This window comes from Struthio camelus, chromosome 2 (genome assembly GCF_040807025.1).
Source record: "Struthio camelus isolate bStrCam1 chromosome 2, bStrCam1.hap1, whole genome shotgun sequence".
Classification (NCBI taxonomy): Eukaryota; Metazoa; Chordata; class Aves; order Struthioniformes; family Struthionidae; genus Struthio; species Struthio camelus.
In genome coordinates, this window is record NC_090943.1 from 132,403,914 (window position 1) to 132,423,472 (window position 19,559).

Consider the following 19,559-nt stretch of genomic DNA (forward strand, 5'->3'; position numbering starts at 1 on the left):
AACGCTGGGAGGCCGCACAGCCGGTCCGGCGCTCTCCACCCGGCTCCCTCCTCCTACCGCGTTGCACCACGGTCCTTGTAGTCCTCGGGACGCTCCCCTCTCGTTTTCCCAGCCTGGCCTCCGCCGCGCAGAAGACTACAACTCCCGGCTGCCCCTGCGGCACCGCGCCTGCGCGTCAGCGTGGAAGTGAGGCCGTTGCGTTGCGGGCAACGGCTAAGGCAGCGAAGAGGCAGTAAGCAGCGGTGCCGCCGGCTTCCGCGTTTGCCCGGGGAGGGCGGGCCGGCGGGGAGGGGGCGCGGAGCGGGAGAGGGGGGGTGCTGGGCGGACGGTCGCTTGGCGGACGGCACCGGTGGCGGCGGCGGCATCTGTGAGGCGGCGGGCGTTAGCCCGGGCGAGGGGGATGAGCCTGTGAGGGCGGAGGAGCGCGGGGTGGGGGTGAAGCCCGGCCAGAGCGGAGCGATGTCCCAGCCTCAGCAGCAGCAACAGCCGCCGCCGCCGCCGCCGCCGTCTCCTCAGCAGCAGCCGCAGCCGCCGCCTCCGGCCGCCACCAAGAAGCGGGACCGGCGCATCTTCTCGGGCACCTGCCCCGACCCCAAATGCCAGGCGCGGCTGTTCTTCCCGGCCCACGGGCCGCAGAGCAGCGGCAGCATCGAGTGCACCGACTGCGGGCAGCGCCACGAGCAGCGGCAGCTGCTGGCCGTGGAGGAGGTGACGGACCCCGACCTGGTGCTGCACAACCTGCTGCGGAGCGCGCTGCTGGGCGTCAGCGGCGCCGGGCCGCCCCGCAGGACCACTGAGCTCGTCAAAGTCATGGGCCTCTCCAACTACCACTGCAAGCTCCTGGCCCCCATCCTGGCTCGCTATGGCATGGATAAGCAAACCGGCAAAGCCAAGCTCCTCACTGAGATGAACCAGGGTGACATCTTCGACTGTTCCCTCTTGGGCGACCGCGCCTTCCTCATTGAGCCGGAGCACGTTGAAACCATTGGGTATGGAAAGGACCGCTCTGGCAGCCTCATCTACCTGCATGACACTCTGGAAGACATCAAGAAGGCCAACAACAGTCAGGAGTGCCTCATTCCGGTCCACGTGGATGGAGATGGCCACTGCCTAGTTCATGCAGTCTCACGGGCGCTTGTTGGCAGGGAGCTGTTCTGGCATGCTCTGCGAGAGAATCTGAAGAAGCATTTTGAGGAGAATCTGAGTCACTACAAGGCGCTCTTCCATGACTTTATTGACGCAGCAGAGTGGGAGGACATTATCAACGAATGTGACCCTTTGTTTGTTCCTCCAGAAGGTGTGCCGATGGGCCTTAGAAATATTCACATCTTTGGTCTGGCCAATGTGCTTCACCGGCCTATCATCCTGTTAGATTCCCTGAGCGGAATGCGAAGCTCTGGAGATTATTCAGCTACATTCCTTCCTGGGTTGATACCCCTAGAAAAATGCATGGGAAAAGATGGCATGCTGAATAAACCGATCTGCATTGCATGGAGTAGCTCAGGACGTAATCATTATATTCCTCTAGTTGGAATAAAAGGTGCTGCTTTACCTAAACTGCCTAGGAAGCTACTTCCTAAAGCTTGGGGAGTTCCTCAGGACCTCATCAAAAAGTACATCAAGTTAGAGGAGGATGGTGGTTGTGTTATCGGAGGAGACAGAAGTTTGCAAGATAAGTACTTGATGAGGCTCGTTGCTGCAATGGAGGAGGTTTTCATGAGTAAACATGGTATTCATCCCAGTCTTGTAGCCGATGTACATCAGTATTTCTACAGAAGGACTGGTGTGATAGGAGTTCAACCTGAAGAAGTAACTGCAGCTGCCAAAAAAGCGGTGGTGGACAACCGCCTTCATAGATGTCTAATCTGTGGGGCTCTTTCAGAGCATCATGTCCCTCCAGAGTGGCTGGCACCAGGGGGAAAACTATATAATCTGGCAAAAAGTACCCATGGTCAGCTAAGGCCTGACAAAAATTATAGTTTTCCCTTGAACAGCCTGGTGTGTTCTTATAACCCTGCAAAGGATGTGCTGGTACCAGACTATAGCCTAAGTAGTTTGACTGCTTGTAACTGGTGTCATGGTAACTTAGTGCGTCGTGTCAGAGAAGATGGATCTGTTTTATATTTGGATGGAGACAGAACTAATACTAGATCTACAGGTGGCAAATGTGGCTGTGGATTCAAACACTATTGGGAAGGTAAAGAGTATGATAATCTCCCTGAAGCTTTTCCTATTACTCTAGAGTGGGGTGGAAGAGTGGTGAGAGAGACAGTCTATTGGTTCCAGTATGAAAGTGATACGTCTTTGAACAGCAATGTGTATGACGTTGCGATGAAACTCGTTACCAAACACTTCCCTGGCGAATTTGGTAGTGAGATTCTTGTTCAGAAAGTTGTCAATACAATATTGCATCAAACTGCCAAAAAGAACCCTGATGATTATACCCCTGTAAATATTGATGGTGCTCACGCTCAAAGAGCTGATGATGTACAAGGACAAGAGCTAGAGTCACAACTTCCAACCAAAATTATTCTGACTGGACAGAAGACAAAAACTTTGCACAAGGAGGAGTTAAATATGAGTAAGACTGAAAGAACTATTCAACAGAATATAGCAGAACAGGCTTCTGTAATGCAGAAACGGAAAAGTGAAAAACTAAAACAGGATCATAAAGGGCAACCTAGGACTGTGTCTCCTGGGGCTGTGCGAGATGGGCCATCGTCTGCTCCTGCTACACCAACAAAAACCCCTTATTCTCCAACTTCTACAAAAGAAAAGAAAATTCGGATAACAACAAATGACGGGAGGCAGTCGATGCTTACCCTGAAGTGCACAACCACATACTTGGAACTCCAGGAAAGCATAGCTAGAGAATTTAACATTCCTCCTTATTTGCAGTGTATTCGCTATGGTTTTCCTCCTAAAGAGCTTCTGCCTCCCAAAGAAGGCATGGAGAACGAACCTGTCCCTTTGCAACATGGCGATAGAATTGCTATAGAAATTCTGAAAGGTAAAGAAGAAGGCAGTCAGTCTACTTCAGCACACTCAGCCCATGCCATGAAACATGAAGATGTTGCTGTGACTAGTAAAATCTCGTCGAAGGAACTGCAAGAGCAAGTTGATAAGGAGATGTATTCTCTGTGTCTTCTAGCAACACTGATGGGTAAGGGTAGCTTCATGTTGTATTTTAAAGTTGTATTTTTTTAAATAGACGATACGATCTTACAAAATGTAATTATGTACATATATATTTTTTGCCTTAAACACAGAGGTTAGCTTTCTTATTCCTCTGTTAGAACAGTTAACATACCATCAGTGATTTGTTGTATTTTGTGACTTTTTAAACATGCATATGAGATCCTTGCTCTTTCATTGCTATGAAGTCTGTTTTATAACCATGTCTGTTTAGGAGTTGTTGCGTCAAGCTCTTCCCTTTCTGTCCTTTATTTTTTTTCCTCTCTCCTCTCTAGCCTCCCATTAAGCACACAGCTGATGTGCATGTGTGAGCTACATGCTCTTTCTCTTTCTGCATGTCCCTCAGGTTACAGGAAATAAATTCAGAGCAGCGTGAGAAGAGGATGAAGACCAGGTCTTTTTGAGACACTGTGAAGAGTAGTAGTATTTCAGGATGCAAGCAGAGGAGAAACTGAAAGAAGCTAAACTTATTTGAATCCCAAGCCTAGCTATAGGGTAGCCCAGCTATGCGTGTGTCAGTCACGTGAATCTGAAGTACTGTTAATAATTCAAGAAGACAGGACTTTTCTCAGCTGCTAAGTTGTTTATTGCCTCTGCTTTTTTATTCTCATATTTGGACTCAGGAGACTTGGAGTTTCATTTGTACTCCTAACTAAATGTATTAATTCAGTGACTGACAAAAGCTAGCTTCTCTTGTACTATTTCTCATTTGTTTGTTTTCCCCAGAATTTATCAGTATGCTACACTGAAATGGTTTTTCTTAATTGTTTAGTTTCACAATTCTTACTGCTTACTCACAGGAAGCAGAGCACTAATCATGATACATTTTGCTGTATGAAGAAGTAGAATAGTAGTGCTTAGAGGTTTTTTGTTTTTTGGGAGTCTTCTGTTTTGCTTGAGGGATTTGGTGTGGATAAAGCATGTGATGGTTTAGAAACATAACAATTACATAAGCACAGAATGATATGTCAGAAGTTCATAATGCAGAACTTTGATTTTTTCCAAGCCTGCTGGTTTACTCCCGTATCTTGCAAGATAGTAAGTTGAAGCACTAGCCACCTCATCATGCTGGCATTTATGCTGCAGTCCAAAAGTTCAGGAAGAGGTTAGGGTTAAAAGCTGCCTTAATTTTAAGGTGAAGCCTGAAAGAGTGTTTTCCTCTTTTCAGAAAATACTCTTGAAAATACAGTTACTGGTTCACGGGAAAACTCTGAAGTGATTTAAAAGTGTTTTAGTGATTTCAACATTCAGGTTTCTAATTTTTTCAAGTATTTATAAACCTTGAGCTGATCTGATATTCAAGAATCAATTTCTGTTTTTGACTCTCATTGTTGTTAGACTCTGCTTTTGAAGCACAGGTGTTAGAGTAGAATTTGCCTCACCCTTCTCTGACTGTACCTATTTTGCATTACTAATAGAAGTAAAAGTGGCAGCAATTGCTAAACTAACCGGTTATAACAAATTATGCCGCTACTGAGTAAGATGCTATTTTTGGGTAGTCACTCTTCTCATCAGGGCTATGTTTTCCTTTAAAGATACTTGTGGAAAAAAATCTAGGCGGTTAACTACTTACAGTTGTTATTTATCAACGGAGAAACAAATTGTTAAGACACTTATTCAGTCTTTGCACTTTCCCTGGAGGCTGTTGAAAACTTAAGACTGTTGGGATGGCAGTGCCTCGAGGTGGTACGTTTAGCCTTAAAGAAGCCTTGGAGTTTCTTAACCGTGTTTTTGTACTGTTCAAAAGTAGAGTTTCAAAGTTTTCGGTCTGCCTGTCTCTTACCCTGCACTCACTTGCTGTAACTTTATAGCTTCTGTTAACAATAGTAGAACACGTGGAGGAAAGATGCTCTCTGGACTAGACAAGTTTTTTTTATTTTTTTTAATGTCCATAGTGACAGTTTGTTTTGGAAGATCTATGGCTGTTGATTCTGGATGCCTCGAAAGCTTTTCTTTCACGCAGGGGCTCCTGCAGGTTGAACTTACGCTCCTTTCCTATTTCACTTACTAGAATTGCTCTTTTCTGGTGATCTCAGTAAGTTGGCTCATTAACGTTTTATACCATGTTCTTTGATTTTTATGTGCGTAACTTAAGTAAGCCTTGTGGAATCAGGTAGTGTAATTTTTGGACTGCTTTACATATTATGTGTAACTTTCATAAAGTTTTGTCCCTTTGTTTTGCTCAAAAATACAGGATTATATAAGGAAATGGCCAAAAAAAAAATTAATTGTACATTAACGTAGTTAAAACGTTATCTTTTTAAAGTGACTTAGTGACACCGATGCAAAGCCACTTTGGCTATTTGCAAGCCAAGTGTGAACCTATTCTAATCACTTTGTTTTGCGTCAGTGAATTTGTCAGTGCCAATGAAATCAAAATAGCCAGGTTCAAATGAAATGTATTACTTGATGCTAGGGTTTGCTTGGATTTGAACACCTTGTTTTTAAGCCAACTGTAGTTCAATGTACCCTGTGTTTCAGCTGAGCTTTCGATTTGATTTGCACTCCTGTGTGTCCTTTCTGATTTATGAAGTGACAGTCTCTGGCTTTCGCTGGCGTAGGTTATTCTGCACCTGCTCTTTTTCAGCAGTGTACGAGGCATGCTTGTGGTAGGATGCTCTTTGTTTCTTGCCATACTTGATCTTGCCATGCTGAAGTCTGGTCTGCCTGCATTGTGGTGGAAATAGCATGGCGAACCTCTCCCTCCAGACACTCCACATAATCAAAGAGAAGTTTTAAATCTGACTGAATAATCACGTAAATTAACTTGTGACCTGTAAATGTATTATTCCTGTCCTAGGAAAACAAAACAAACAATAAACCCCAGGTAGCAACAAAAATGCGTAAACCTCAAACACAGTTTAGCTGAATCTCGCACGCCGGCTATTCTGGTCTGGGAATGCCCAATTGCAATTGTTTTTCCTCTGGTGTCCCAGGCTGAGACCTCTTTATCAAAACAGCATGGTTTGTGTTTCTTTCAGTGGCTGATGCCTTTGTTTTGTAAGCCCTTCTCTCACACTTTTCTGTTACCATGTAGTCCTTGTTAGTGTTGCGTAAAAGGCTGTCTAAACAGAGATGCTTCTCTGGTGCAGGGCTTGAGAAGTCATGCCTGGAGCAAATAGGGAATCTTTCTGTGAAGAATGGCATTAATCTGTAAAACTGGGTTTTTACTGAAAGCCTGATGCCCCTGTTGTGGGAGGGAAGGGAACCCTTCAAAAATGAATGGACTCTTAAATGCCGCGCTGTAGGAGTCTGGAAAAAGAGTCGGCCACTGCATGGCTGCTGGCTGTGGCTTCCCCAAGTTTCCGCAGACTGCAGGCTATATTTCTTGGTTATCAGTGTAGTGGTTATTTTGATTCTTGTGGACAGTATTAAAACCATCAGGGAGACTCCAGCTTGCTGCTGCTTTGGGGAAAATGAAGAGCAACAGCAACGATGCTCTGGAGCCGGTGTGTAGGGAGATGCGTATTTCAGAATGTAAATTCTGGGGTAGCACTGAACCCCTTAGGAATGAGCAATAACAGGAGAAAGCGTATTATCAGCAGCGATTTCCCTCCCTGCCTGCAGCTGTTCGAAAAAGAAGGAGGGTTGTGGCAATGGTGGGGAGGAAGAGAGAACAGTATTTTTTTTGTTGAAGTGGGGTCAGTGAGAGCTGGAGGGGAGCTTCAGATTTATTAGCAAGTTACTAGATGGAGGTTGTCAGGATTAAGTCAAAAGACAAGACTTCTTTCTTCAGTCGGTCACAGAAAACAAGGAAGAAGAGTAGGTGGTTTGTTACCTGGGCGTTCTTCCTAGAAAGTGGACTTCTGTTGACCAGAACTGTCTGTCCTTTTGGTCCCTGGCCAATTTTGTGAACTCTGTGTGCGAGTGAATGGAAGGAACCAAAACGTGTATGTTTTAATGGGATAATCTTTAAAATGAATCAGATTATGTAGGTGGTCTCTGTTTAGAATGTCTAAAGGCAGAACGGATGATGAAAATGCACTCTTCCTTACAGAAAAGAAAAGTAAGTCTGGAAAAGGCATGATATTTAAAAAAAAAAAATTTGAAAAGGCAAGAGGGATTTCTGTAGAAGAAGTATGTATTTTTTTAGCTGCTTCCTAAGTGAGGTACTGCTTAGCTCTTTAGTTTTAGCTTATGTAGTCAAAAAAGCCGGAGAAATGAACCAATATGTTTTTCTTCCAGCTGTTCGGATACCTACAGGATAATTAAAATAATTAGATATAACTTCACAAAATAATTGAAGTGACCTAATTTTCTTAAAATGTATAATTGTTTGTTAAAGTAGTTGTATAGCATTTATCTACTTTAAATTTAAGCTGCAGAAAGGCAGGAGGGCAGAAGTATCATTCATCTTGATTTAATAACTTCTTACCTGGGCCAGCTGATGGGGAGTGTTTTCTTTTATGCCCTCCCTTACTGTCATTAAACTATACAATTTACAATGTTGATAGCACTAGTTGTTGATTCATAGATTACTGTTAAGATACTTTGTTTTACGTGCAATCTAGGCCTTTAAAAATAGTAAAATCCTCTTTATTCTAATAGCAAAATGAGTATTATCATGCTCTTTATTAAAAATGGGAAAAGCAGGTTTTGTTCGTGGAAAGCTTCCTGCAGTATTATCAATTTAGGCAAGATTTTGCCCAGTATGTAGGCAGAAGGTAATGAAACTGGATAGAACTTGGTGAAAAACAAAAGTGAAACTTGAAAGATTTTTCTAAGTAATTCAGAAAACCTATGATCATTGAGGTTTTGCATATGTGGTAAAGAGAGTATTTAAAATGTTAGAATTAGCAGCACAGTTACGGAATATTTTTTAAAAAGGCATTATTTGCACTTTAGCAAGGCATAATTTTGTGTGTTTTTTTTTTTTGTAAAGGTCCATTGGGTGTGTTAGCGTTAAAGATTTTAATACTAAGTCTCTTTCTGCCCTCTTGCTCTTCCTTAGCTGATTCAGTTCTCTGATCTGGTTCCCCACCCCACCCCTTAACCGGTTTTATAGGCACAGCGGAATGAGTTGTTTGCTCCTATGCAGGTTGAAATGGGGAGAGTGACAGTAGGAACTGCATGCTGAATATCCTTTGCGTTGTTGAACTGTGGCTTTGTAAGGATCTGATTGACTATTTAAGAAAAAAAAAAGACGAAAGAAAAAACTATTTTGATGTAAGCGATTTCACTTGGCGATAGTAAGGCAAAGCTCTGAACTCAGCTTTTTGGCATTCCTCTGGAGTTTATATGTAACCGTTCCTGGTTTCTTGGAACTGTTTTAGATGTTAGTGGGCAGTTAGTCCGATGAAAATTACAGAAACTGGGTGAAGCCAGTATAAAAAGGAGGGAAATGGAGCCCTTTTCAGTCATTCTTTTACATCATTTATATCACTTCACTGTGCATATCATCTCTCTGGTTGATTATACATGAAAAAAGTACTTGCTGCCATTAATAGCATCTATCGTAAAAGATCTACCCTGAATTACTTCTCTGCCAGAAAGGCAAAGACAGATGGTGTTGGTGAGAATAACGGCAACAGAAAATGGGAGGCAGAAGATGTAATAAGAGCTTCGTAGAGATTTGAAGCTAGCCGTGACTTCTAACGAAGAAAGAGAATGGGGGCTTGAATGAGCCTGGAGTAGATGGGCAAAATCCCTCTGGCAGGGGGCATGGGAGAACAGGGAGCGCGCGGAGGCCCTTGCCTGCTGGGGAAGGGAAAAAGAGGAAAGCTGGAGAATGGCGCAAAGGCTTTCAAAGTTTGAGGTAGCACATGAAAAGCTCACTTGGGGTGGGTGGGATAGGACAGGAGCTGCAAGTACCTTATGAGATATGCAGTAAAGAAATGCAAGCAAGGCCTTAGGTGTGCAGTATATTCAGTCTGTGGAAGCTATTAAAAATAACTTTTTACTTTCATTTTGCTCTTACAGGAAGCAAGGAAATATTCATACAGTCCAGCTATCTCTATAAGTAGTAAATGCATCCAGTTAACTTACTTCTTTTAGTTGATTTACATTCTCAAATTCTTAACAGAAAATTGAGAGAGATGTCTGTTGAGATTTAATGCCTAAGAAGGGTACACTTTCTATTTAAAATCTCATAATACTTCCCCTGAATGTTAGATACAAAGAAGGAAAAACAACTTTTTTGGAAAATTCATATACCCAATAATTGTTGCCATGTCAGAAGGCTGGAACTACTGGTACTCTTTGTTCACCGCTTTTTGTCAGCTACATCACATATCATTTCTATGAAGCAGGTAAGTGGTTAGCAAAATGAGGAAAAGATGAGAAATAAAAATGGGGATCTTAACTGATTTGGCAAATGCTCTGTTAGCTCACTGGCATCCTGTCATCATAACCCAGGGTTTCTACTGTTTGTTCTTGACATAGTCTGGGTTTTTCTTCCCACTCGGCAGCATTTAAAGATGTCACGTTTTGATGCTGTTTTTGGCCTCTTTGAAAAATACCAGTTTTACAGGGCTACTGGGGTCCTGGAGTTGGTATTTCCTTTCTAAGTCTCTCGAGAAGGTGCAGACGCAGCTCCTTCCCAGCTGCCTGCGTTGAGTGGTATCTCAGCTAGAGGATAAAGCCGCTGTATGGCAGGTACGTGTGCTGCAGCCAGTCAGTACCTATGTGGAGATGGGCTTGTGTAATTACTCGCTTGTGTAATTACTAGAAACTCGTGGTTTCTAGTAACTGACAGCACAGGCAACGATCTGAGCCGTGGGCTATCTATCTTCATAGGCATAGCCTCTAAAAATCAGCAGTGACTTTCTACTAAGTATAGCATCTACTCCTGCATTTCCATGCTGTTCTGTTCCCTGTTTCTGCTGCGGGAAAGTGGTCAGTTCTGAGATTTGGACTTCTTGTTTGGAGCAGGAGCAGGGGCAGAGCAGGTAACACTGGGATGAGTGTGGACCTGAAATAGAGACCCAATTTGTGGGAAGGTGTAGGGATAGAGAATGGAGATTTTTATGTATGAGGATGTGTGCTTGAATATTGAAGGAGTGGCAGTCGTTTCCTAGTTTTAATTTGAAGGTGTGTGATAGGGGAACGGAGTCTTGTGTGTATAGCCTGGCAAAGAACCAGGAGCTGCAGCTTGGAGCAAGTCAAATTTGGGAACCTTTGTGCTAGAACATACAGGATATTTGACTGCAGGCTTTGATACGTTGTCCTGGAAGTTCCTCAAAGGCCTGGGCTCCTGTTCTGTTAATTTTCAATAAGAATTTAAATTCTTAAGTGTATATAAGACAGTGAGAATTCAGCTTTTAAATTAAGGAATTACACTTTCAGCCATTGTTTATAATGTTAAACTAGGAGCGTTTAATTCTAATGATTGTGTTTGATTTTTACAGGAGAAGATGTTTGGTCTTATGCAAAGGGGCTTCCGCAATTGTTTCAGCAAGGTGGAGTATTCTACAGCATAATGAAGAAAACCACAGGTATTTTTTTCCTCCCTTCCTTTCTCTGTTTTTGAATCTTTAAAATTGTAAATTATTGTTGAGTCACCTTTATCACAAGCATAAATATATAATTTTATTACCGTGATATATTTTTCATTTTCATAGTACTGTTCAACTCCTCATGTTCTCACAGAGCCTCTTCTGAGTAGAATCGATCAGACTAATTGATTAGAACTTAAATATTTTTTCCGAAATATTCTCTACAGCTATTTATCTCCATTTAAACTTCTGACATATACAAATAGCTTCTATAAATCACATGATTTTTTTTTTTTTTTTACTGAAAAGGCCAAACAAAGTGAAAATCATAGGACCTATTCCTGTTTTTTATATATATATATATAAATATATGTATGTATACTTTAAAACACTTAACTGAAGTTCATGCTTCTAGTGTGTTTCTTAGTATGTATGTTATAGTAGAGTACTGCATCTTTTAAATTTAAATGATTGATTAAATTTGTTTTGATATACCCAAGATTGTTGTTCAAAAAACGATGCTCTCCATCCCTTTCTTGTAGTTTTAATAAATGCCTCTTCTCGGACTACCTGCTGACAAATCAAACAAGCAGTTAAACTATATTTGATTTTCAGACTGCTTTAAAAATTACGTACAAAGAAGTAACAGTAGATTTCTGTAGAGAAGTGATACTATTCTGTTTTCTCACTTAAAGTTTGTTTTCTTATTGAAGTCTTTGCATTCGTAACGTAGCTCTGGTGGCTTCATCTACAATGCTTGCTCTGTTATTTTCTTACTATTTGATTTCTTCTTAGGTAGATTTATCAATTTTAGCTAAACCTTGATGATTTCTAGAAATGGGTATTTTATCACATCATTTCTGTTTGCAACCCAATGTCCTTTTGTAGCATACGTTATAATGATAATATGTGGGATACTCTAAAGACCACTACCTCTCTCTGAATTATTATCTTGGGTAATAGAATTGGCCTACAAGTAGCAGATGTTTCCTTTTAGTTTCTTTCATTTACTATGCTTATACAGTAAAGACTTGTTTAAGCTAATTCACTTGCCACAAACAATATACAACGCCTGATGGGAAAGGACATTTTGGACTGATTAATGACTTGCTGGAGCTGAGAGCCTGAAATGAATCCAAGAGATTTTAGTCCAGGTGGACATTAGCTCATAGAAAATGCCTGGCTTAAAAGTCACTTGTTCCAACTAACAGCATAAGGCTAAGGCTATGGGAGATAACCTTTTGTGTTTGAACATTACTGCATTCCCTTGTCTGCAGGTACTTTACATGACCAGTGTCTTGGTAGGTAGAATTACAATTTCAGCCTGAACATACTTTATGATTTTAAATTGTATGAACTACCAAACTTCCATGTCAAGCAATTACAGGGTGCAACGATTTAGGTGGGGTGGTTTTTTCTTTTTTTTTTTTTTTTCTTCAGTTAAAGAAGCTCTTTACATATTTGTATTATTTTAGTTCATGTAATGCAAATATCCTGGTCATGTGGAACAAAGCTTTCTATCAAGGTATCGTTAATCACTTGAAAATAGATGTGGTAGATCTTGTTTGAGATTTCAGAATTACAGGATTGCATTTTCAAAGACAATATTGGTTTGTCATTGAGGCTCTTACAGCTCTGTGTTTTACAAGAGAAATTTGAGTTGGTAAAATTTGTAAGTAAAATTAAGTTCTTCAGGACTGGTCAGACAGGTAAGTGTTTGGGGTTAAATTTTATTCTGTAGTATATTTTAACTGGTTGATTATCAGTTCCCATGAATATATAAAGAAAGAAGCTGAGTGTGTGAAGTTCTTGTGAAAATAAAATCTCATCTGTAGATTCTCTGCCGCTGTAGAAGTGTGTGAAGCAGAAGCTATGGAAGATGAGTCAGATTGATCACTTATTGGAGAGTCTTAGTTCATCAGAGTAAAAACTGTTTAAACATCTCAGATTATCTGAATAACCTCTTTACTGATGCTTGGTATATTTGTTGTGATTCGATTTCATTTGGTACATAGAAATAGTGTTTGATTGTCATTATTTTTTCCCTTTAGTATAACTTCTGGTATTTTTCTTCAAGAATTGTGACAGCATATGAGGAAACCCTATGAATTTACCTATTTTTATTTTTATGTTTCTTGTAGCTCTCATTGCATAGCTGCTAGAACTGAAGGGAAAAGAGTTGTTGGAGCCGAGTTTTCATCTGCATTTGGCTTTTAACTCACAGAAGGCTGTCATTGCTGAAATAATATTTTACCGCTTATACCACAGCCTGTACGGGGCAGAGTTGAAGGAGTTATTTTGTATTTCACTACAATAAACTGGAAAACTAGATGTGGCCCACTTTTGCCACAGAGCAGCTTCAGAACTTAAATTTGCCTAGCAAACTCTCAGTTTTAGCAGTTCTGTCAAATCAGAAGTGGGACAATGAAACAAACAACAAATCAAAAATATTATGCATTGTGTTTGTTTTGTAAGTTGAATATTTTGTATTATTACTATATATGTATAATCTCCTAGGACCACTAAGCATAATAAACTTGAATCACTGTTTTGTTTCTCCAGCAACATTTTCCTTCTGAGAAGAAGATAAGTAGCAGCTCTGAAATTTCTCAGGTCTAATGGTGACTGTTCACAGTAAAATCCTACTACAGTTCTAACCAGTGTGGAAGTGGTCTTAAACAGTAGTTCTCCGGATATATTGTTATTTGAAACGTACTCGGTGGCAGTTCTGTGCTTTTCTTTTTTTGACTGGGGAGGGGTGGGGAGAGGCAGGGTTAGTTTTCTTTGGCTTACTGCGAGCATATACTCTTCCTTTAACTTCTGTTTTGCTAGAATTGCAAGATGAGTGTTATATCTAGTAATACTGCAGTCTTGTGTGTTCCTTAGAATCACCATAAAGGGTGGCAAATCCTTAGGGGTATACTGAGTTGGCATCATATGGTATAAAAGCCTGATATTTTTTTCCCCCTTTCACAGTAAAAAAGTTTCACTGTGTATGTTTCTGCAAATTTGATACTCTACATTTAAAGACAGTAATTATTGTATATTCTAAGCATGTCTTGAAATATGTTGGCATTTTGAATAACTTCCTCTATCTTTATAGGTTTGGCTGATGGCAAGCACTGTACTTTTCCACATCTGCCTGGTAAAAACTTTGTGTACAATGCAGCAGAAGATAGATTAGAGCTGTGTGTGGATGCTGCTGGGCACTTTCCTATTGGTCCTGACGTTGAAGACTTGGTTAAAGAGGCCTTAAGTCAAGTACGAACAGAAGCTGCTTCAAGAAGCAGGGAAGCAAGTCCTTCTCACGGCATGCTGAAGCTGGGTAGTGGTGGAGTAGTGAAAAAGAAATCTGAACAACTGCATAACATAACTGCATTTCAAGGAAAGGGCCATTCTCTAGGAACTGCATCTAGTAGTCAACAACATGATCAAAGAGCCAGGGAAACACCACTTTTAAGAAAGCATAGCACAGAAACGGACTTCAGTCCTTCTGCTAAGATTGAGCCTTCTATATTCACAGCTGCTTCTGGTAACAGTGAGCTTATCCGAATAGCTCCTGGAGTCGTGACAATGAGAGACAGCAGGCAGCTTGACCCTACTTTGATTGAGGCACAGAGAAAAAAGTTGCAGGAAATGGTTTCTTCTATTCAGGCTTCCATGGATAGACACTTGCGGGATCAGAATACAGAGCAGTCAGCATCAGTTGATCTATCTCAAAGAAAAGTAGAGGCAGTGAGTTCAACTGCTAAAACTGGGAGCTTTCAGGCTGGGTTACCCGAATCGTTTTCTGTGCCAGGTGGCACTGAACACTTGAATACCAAATCAACTGATGGTAACATGGTGAATTCTGTGGGCACAGCATTCTCCGCAAGGTCTAAAGCACAAAAGGGAAATTCTGTTGAGGAGCTTGAGGAGATGGATAGTCAAGATGCAGAAATCACTAATGCAACTGAGCCAATGGATCACTCTTGATAGGTTAAAATCTAATAAGGGTAGAAGAAATTACTGTTCAAATGTAATGTTTATTGGCTGGGCCACACAAAGTGATTAGTTATTAAATCTTGTATGTATGTCAAAGATTATATCATCTTATTCAGTGCATGATAAGCAAGTGTGTGATTGGCAATAGCTTTCAATATTACCATACTGCTGCCCAGGCTGGCTCTGTTACCTGTAAATTAGTTATTAGGAAATGCACTGAGATGAATATCTGCTGTAACTGTGGGTTATTGAAAGTTCTTTGTAATTTGTAATTCCATAAAAGTCTTAAGATTAAGCCCATGTGAGATTCTTACCATGCTAGTTCAAGGTTACTGGAAAGGTTAGAACAGGCAAAACTAGAAACAGGACAAAGTTAAACCTGTCCCAGATACTTAATTCCACTCAAAAGTATGCTATAAACTTGAATTACACATAAATTTCCTGAAGCAACTCAAATTAAACTATGCGCTAAATCTTAAAAACTTTAATTACGTTGTGCTGGCGCTTCCTCCGATTTAAAAACTTTTTCATTCATACAACTGTATGCGCTTGTCAGAAATCTTGGAATGACTGTAACTGGTGAACTCCAATTTCTGCATATTGTCAGTTTAAGCAAGTTAGAAAAAAAGGCTACTTAGTGTATGATGAAGATAAAGTGAATGTGGTGTGGTTATGCATGGCTGTCTAAGCCAACACAGCCATTTTGGTGCTCTGTTAGTAAGTGATAGCATGTTTATATCTTCTGCAGAGTACTGAGCTGGTCAGATGTTGTGCAACTTTTAATACAACTACAGGAGAGAAGTTGGCAAGTGGAAGGAAAAAACAAGCGTTCAATAGCAAATCCATTTCTTTTTTTTAGAAGACTGATTACTAGCATTGGTCAGTAAAGGCAAGAGTTACGTAGTAGCTGTCCTCTTCAGAGCAGATTAACCATTTATTGGAAGGAAATTGCTCTGTAACATACATTATCCTAAAGGGTTCAGTGATGGTCAGGTTTTTGGAAACTCACTCTTTAACTCCATGGAAACAAGGAATATATGCTGTTTCAGTGTCTGTGAGACTACCCACTACTATTAGCTTCACTTCAGTTCGTGAGCAGGTTTTCTGCCTCCGTTATAGTATAGCTGGTATCCACTTAAGTAGCGTGTTCATCAGACGTGCAGTGCTAGTTCTTAAGAGCAGCCCTTGTGCTCGCTCCCTAAAGATGGAATGTGTAGCTGATATTGCACTTTGCTTCCTACCTTCATAGTCATATTTTAAGTGCACTATTGTTGCTTCCTCTAATGGTAAAATAACATTGAGTGGATGAAAGTTGTTAATACAGCTTCAAAGGAATTCAGAGCATTTAAATATTGAAGTCTGTGTTTGTGCACATGTGAATTTTTAATCAGTTCACAAATGTTGTTTGTATTGTAAATGTTTGTATTCAGAAAAGTCTCCTCACTTTTTACATTTCTAATCACTTAAACAGTTCTAAGCATTAGTATGATAAAACGTCCCGTGAGGGAGGATTTATTTTTGTATGGAAAATTAACTGAAGCAAGTCACTTAAAGATTAGCCCCCGTTTCGTCAAAGCAAAATTAAAATTCCTCTACTGGATAACTTTTTATGGAGCGGGAATAAACATTTACTGATTTAGTACGCTACTTATGGGTAGAACATAAGAATCACCTTTTCACAAATAAATGGAAGTCTTTAACACCTCCCACTGCTAACCTGTGAGTTAGCACTTTGGAAGCTTGGAAGGCGTGAAGTAATTTGGCGCACTGAAACTGACCTTGCTGATGCACTGATTAACTGGCAGCGCTTAGTCGGGGAGCAGCAGGATGCACAGGCAGCAGCTGGAGGCCTGCCATGACTTCTGAAAGCATTTAGTCTCCCATGCATCAGTCTAGCTGTCTGAAGGCTACTTCTGTACATAACATCTTGCGTAGAAGGCTTGTGCTTTGTCACAGTATGAGGTATTAGAAAAGTTAGCGGTGGCATGTTCCTGGGAAGGCGTTTAAGTGAGCAGAGGCTAAAGAGGGAGGAATCACCTGCGTCTCTTGCATTTCAGACAAGATAGCTATCGCTCAGACATTTTTAACCTTTTCTTTAGCAAAAGGAGAAGACTTTCTCAGCTGAACAAATATGGGCAGTGTCTATGAGAGAAGTTTAAGTTTGAAATAAATTGAAATATTTGTTGCACGTCCTCCTTCCTCCAGGAGAGGAAAGTTACCTCTTTCTTGCCTTTCTGCGAAGACGACAGAAGTTTTTTGTGTGCCTTTTACTGTGTAAAGAGGAAGGCTTGGTTCGATTTTTAGCATGCTTCCCATTCCAGCAGTAATTTGATGTTTTCTGCCTTATATAAATAGAAATAGATGCAGATAATAGCTCTGTGTTTTGACTCCCCATTAGTATCCTATCTGGGATCCACTCAAATCATGTAGATCAGAACTCTCCAGTTCCTAAAACAAAATGGGCTGAAATAGGAATAGTAAAATGCTGGCAAAATTACAAGGTCTGCTGAAATGAATACCTCTGGTGTAATGCAGGATTGTGCATATTTATTTGCAGTGTTCTTATTTCACGTAGCTTTCTCATGTGTTTAAATGTTAACAAAAAAAATTCTTTTGGAGAAAGGTGGCTTTTGGTACTCTTACGTGATAAACCTCATCTACATGCCAGAGAGATGTGTAACTACAGGAGAAGTGAAATAAAGAACACTGAAGTGTCAGTTTGAGCAGATGTTTCATTTGGTTGCAAGCGATGGACGCATACGTAAGTTGAGGTAGATCTCTGTGCCTGTCTTTCGAGCGCACGTGTGTTTGCTAGATTGCCCTGTTGGAGTCAGGAAAATGGTGGCGGGGTACATGGAAAGGGAGGATGTTGACTCTCGTGGAGGCGAAGCCCCTCTAACTTCTCAAATGGTGTGAAGAGCGATCTATGCCTTTTTCAAGAAAACCAACTTGCTGCAGAATTGCCTCTGTGGACTTAGGCTGTGGCTCTGATTTCTTCTGAGTGCCTGCCACCTTCTACACAGTTCTCATGACAAAGAAGACTTAAATTCCTTGAAAATCCTAAACTTCACTATGGCTTAGTGCATGTAACCTAAATGAGAGATGATTACTGAAAATAGGGGCCCAAGGCAGAGAAAGGAGAAGGAACGGGTGAATAGCTAGATTGTCAATAAGTATATGTGAAACCTCAGGAGAACAGTCAGTTTTTCAGCCAAATGCAAGATTTTAACTGCTTAAAACGGCTGCCTGATTAGTAAGGCTGAGTATAGTATCTTTTTGATACTGCTCGTTCCCTGGGATTTGTTTCAATTTCAGTGAATGAAAAGAGATAGCAGCTTTACAAATATAAAAAATATTTGGGACATCTTCACTCTCCTAGTCACAAAACATCGATGTATATTGTTGGTTTTTCTGACTCCCTTAAAAGTTACTGGTCTTCTACTAGATAGAAAATAGGAACTAGAAGGTCTTCAGATCTAATCACTGGGGAAATTAAAGGTGGTCCTCACTTTACGTATTTGTGTGGTCTAGTTGTTCTACGGTTTTAAAACTTCCACATATCAAATAGAAACATAAAACAGTCCTTTACAAGGCTATATTTAGGTAAGGCTATGTTTATAGAAACAGGCTTGTTTAGACATTGCCTCCAAGAGGATACTCTAGCAGCTTCACAGAATTACAGTGCCCCAAGGCTATATGCTAACAACCCTGTACCACGGGCATATTTTCAAGACCAAAGTGCTTAATTTAAAATCTTTCTAAAAGTAGAAGCTGTTGTCAGTGTTACAAAGTTAGCAGAGTTCCCTCCTGTTTTTTTTTTATTTTTTTCCCCCCAATGTGCTGAAAATGTCAGGTCGTAAAATTTATAATATGCTTAGAACTGGGAGAGCTCTGCATCACCTGAGCTGTAGTCAAAATGAATGACTAAAGAAGATGTTCCTTGTTTGGCCCCCATTTTTCCAACAGTGGAATCTACATGCTTTTGTAAAATAATAGTATGAAGTTGATCCTTCTGTTAAAAAACATAACAGTAAGTGGTTTCTTTGTTTTGCTTGTGGATATCAGTTTACCCTCTTAAAATTGAAGGAGTTGCTTAAGATCTGTAGAATGCAGGATTCCCTCTGAGCCCTTACGCCTGTGGTTGAGCAATAAAAGGTTGAAATGTGATTGGTATTTTCAGAATTATTTTACTTTTAATGAGGATTATTGCCAAGAAATGAAAGAGTGCACTTTTAGGAGGGAATGCTATTTAAAATGTATAAATAAGAATTGATAGTGTATATATTTAGAAAACAAATCTTTTTAAACAGTAAGTGCTTTACATGTTGAAATAAAAATAAATTAGCATAGAAATTATACCATCTTCACAGCACTGGCTGTTATTCAGCACAGTTTGGTTTGTTTTATTTGTGATTGCTGTACTAATTATATTTGATTTTTTTATCTGTAATGTAACAATAGTGTATTATAACAGTATATAGTGTACTATACTACACTTCACTGTACAGTATTTGGAATTTTCTTTGATTGCTATATTAAAACTATAAGTTAAAACATCTGCTTTGGCTTATAAGGTGCAACTTTTATCTAGCCTTTCACACATTAGCTTGGTTAATTAACACTGATTTGGCTACAAAATGAATGGGTTATAATTGCATTCACTCTTATGTTCTACACAGAGATTGTGTCCTGCTTGCGTACATGAATACAAGTACAGAAGTGGAAAAACTCATGCAAATACTAGAAAGCTGAACTATGTCATCCATTTTGCTTTAGTAAAGTTCTGTTTAAGTGAAACTTTTTGAATGACAAATCTTAATGCAAAAGCTTTTGACCTCTCACCTGTTCTGAATGTTTCATTAAACACATACGGCATTTGAAGCTGAGAAACTTTTAAAAATAGTCTTTAGTACACTTGCGGGCAAAATCTGAGATGTGAATCTTTTT

The 19,559-nt window shown here is 40.3% G+C and overlaps 1 protein-coding gene across 1 annotated transcript; it reads left to right on the forward strand.

Annotated features, from left to right (window-relative positions):
- The first annotated feature begins 225 nt into the window (after positions 1-225).
- VCPIP1 (valosin containing protein interacting protein 1) lies at positions 226-19,170 on the forward strand. The gene is made up of 3 exons (XM_009668434.2): positions 226-3,163; positions 10,542-10,628; positions 13,732-19,170. The coding sequence occupies exons 1-3, from the start codon at positions 460-462 to the stop codon at positions 14,601-14,603; spliced, it is 3,663 nt and encodes a 1,220-aa protein (XP_009666729.2). The 5' UTR covers positions 226-459; the 3' UTR covers positions 14,604-19,170.
- Positions 19,171-19,559: the final 389 nt, after the last annotated feature.